The sequence below is a fragment of the Crassostrea angulata genome, chromosome 6 (genome assembly GCF_025612915.1).
Source record: "Crassostrea angulata isolate pt1a10 chromosome 6, ASM2561291v2, whole genome shotgun sequence".
NCBI classification, from domain to species: Eukaryota; Metazoa; Mollusca; class Bivalvia; order Ostreida; family Ostreidae; genus Magallana; species Magallana angulata.
This window is the reverse complement of record NC_069116.1, coordinates 2,881,730-2,882,500: the sequence shown is the minus strand read 5'-3', so window position 1 is coordinate 2,882,500 and position 771 is coordinate 2,881,730. Positions and strand designations below refer to the sequence as shown.

The window sequence follows — 771 nt, the reverse complement described above, 5'->3', positions numbered from 1 at the left end:
GACAAAGGATTTACGGATCTTGAACTTAAACAGATAATGATGAGCACATCTTAGTAATTGCTATGGTATTTGAGTGTCGAGGACCATCCTTTTATGGAACTGACTCATTCAAAATGGCGACGAACATTCAATATCCATGGACACAGTTCCGCATAACACCTGCATCAACTCTTTGCAATTCGAAACACATTAATGTATCATAAGAAGTAATAGAATATCGTACGGGTTTCTAGAGTACTCAAACAGTCTGCACCGACTTGACACACAGATGAATTTGTTTACTACATACATTACGATATGCAAAATGTCATAGTACTAACATTCCAATCTGAACGTGATATCAGGGAGGGGAAGAAATAAATATTATCTGAAAACTTTACCGTCATATCTTTCAGCCTGTTCAGCTAACTTGGCTCTATAGACGTTGTCTTCACGATCAGCCATTCTGGATGATTGTTCTAAACCTTCGATTGACACGGATTCTCACCGTTGTATTCTGAGAAAATATCCAAGATGGCCGAAAGCGCCAAAGAAAGTAGTGCGTAAATTGTTGAGGTCAATATATTCATGCGCAGTGCTGCAAACATGTTCATTCATGAAGATCCAAAATGCACTACTTTTAAATAGAAATTAGTTTGAACATATGGGAAAACTTGAAACATATTTAAAGTAATAAACATTTCAGTTTTATCTTATACACAATTTAGAACAATATTTATTCACTAACTGAATCTCCCTAAGCAATGCTAAACTCAAGCAAAATTCCCACGC

The 771-nt window shown here is 36.1% G+C and overlaps 1 protein-coding gene across 1 annotated transcript in view; it reads right to left on the bottom strand.

The window, feature by feature from the left end:
- The window catches only part of LOC128186856 (14-3-3 protein epsilon-like), a 3,573-nt gene extending 3,025 nt beyond the window's left edge, over window positions 1–548 (bottom strand). Inside the window, exon 1 of the mRNA XM_052856792.1 lies at window positions 381–548. Within this exon, the coding sequence (XP_052712752.1) occupies window positions 381–444 (64 nt within the window). The 5' untranslated portion in view covers window positions 445–548. The remainder of the gene's footprint in view (window positions 1–380) is intronic.
- Between the last annotated feature and the right edge of the window lie 223 nt (window positions 549–771).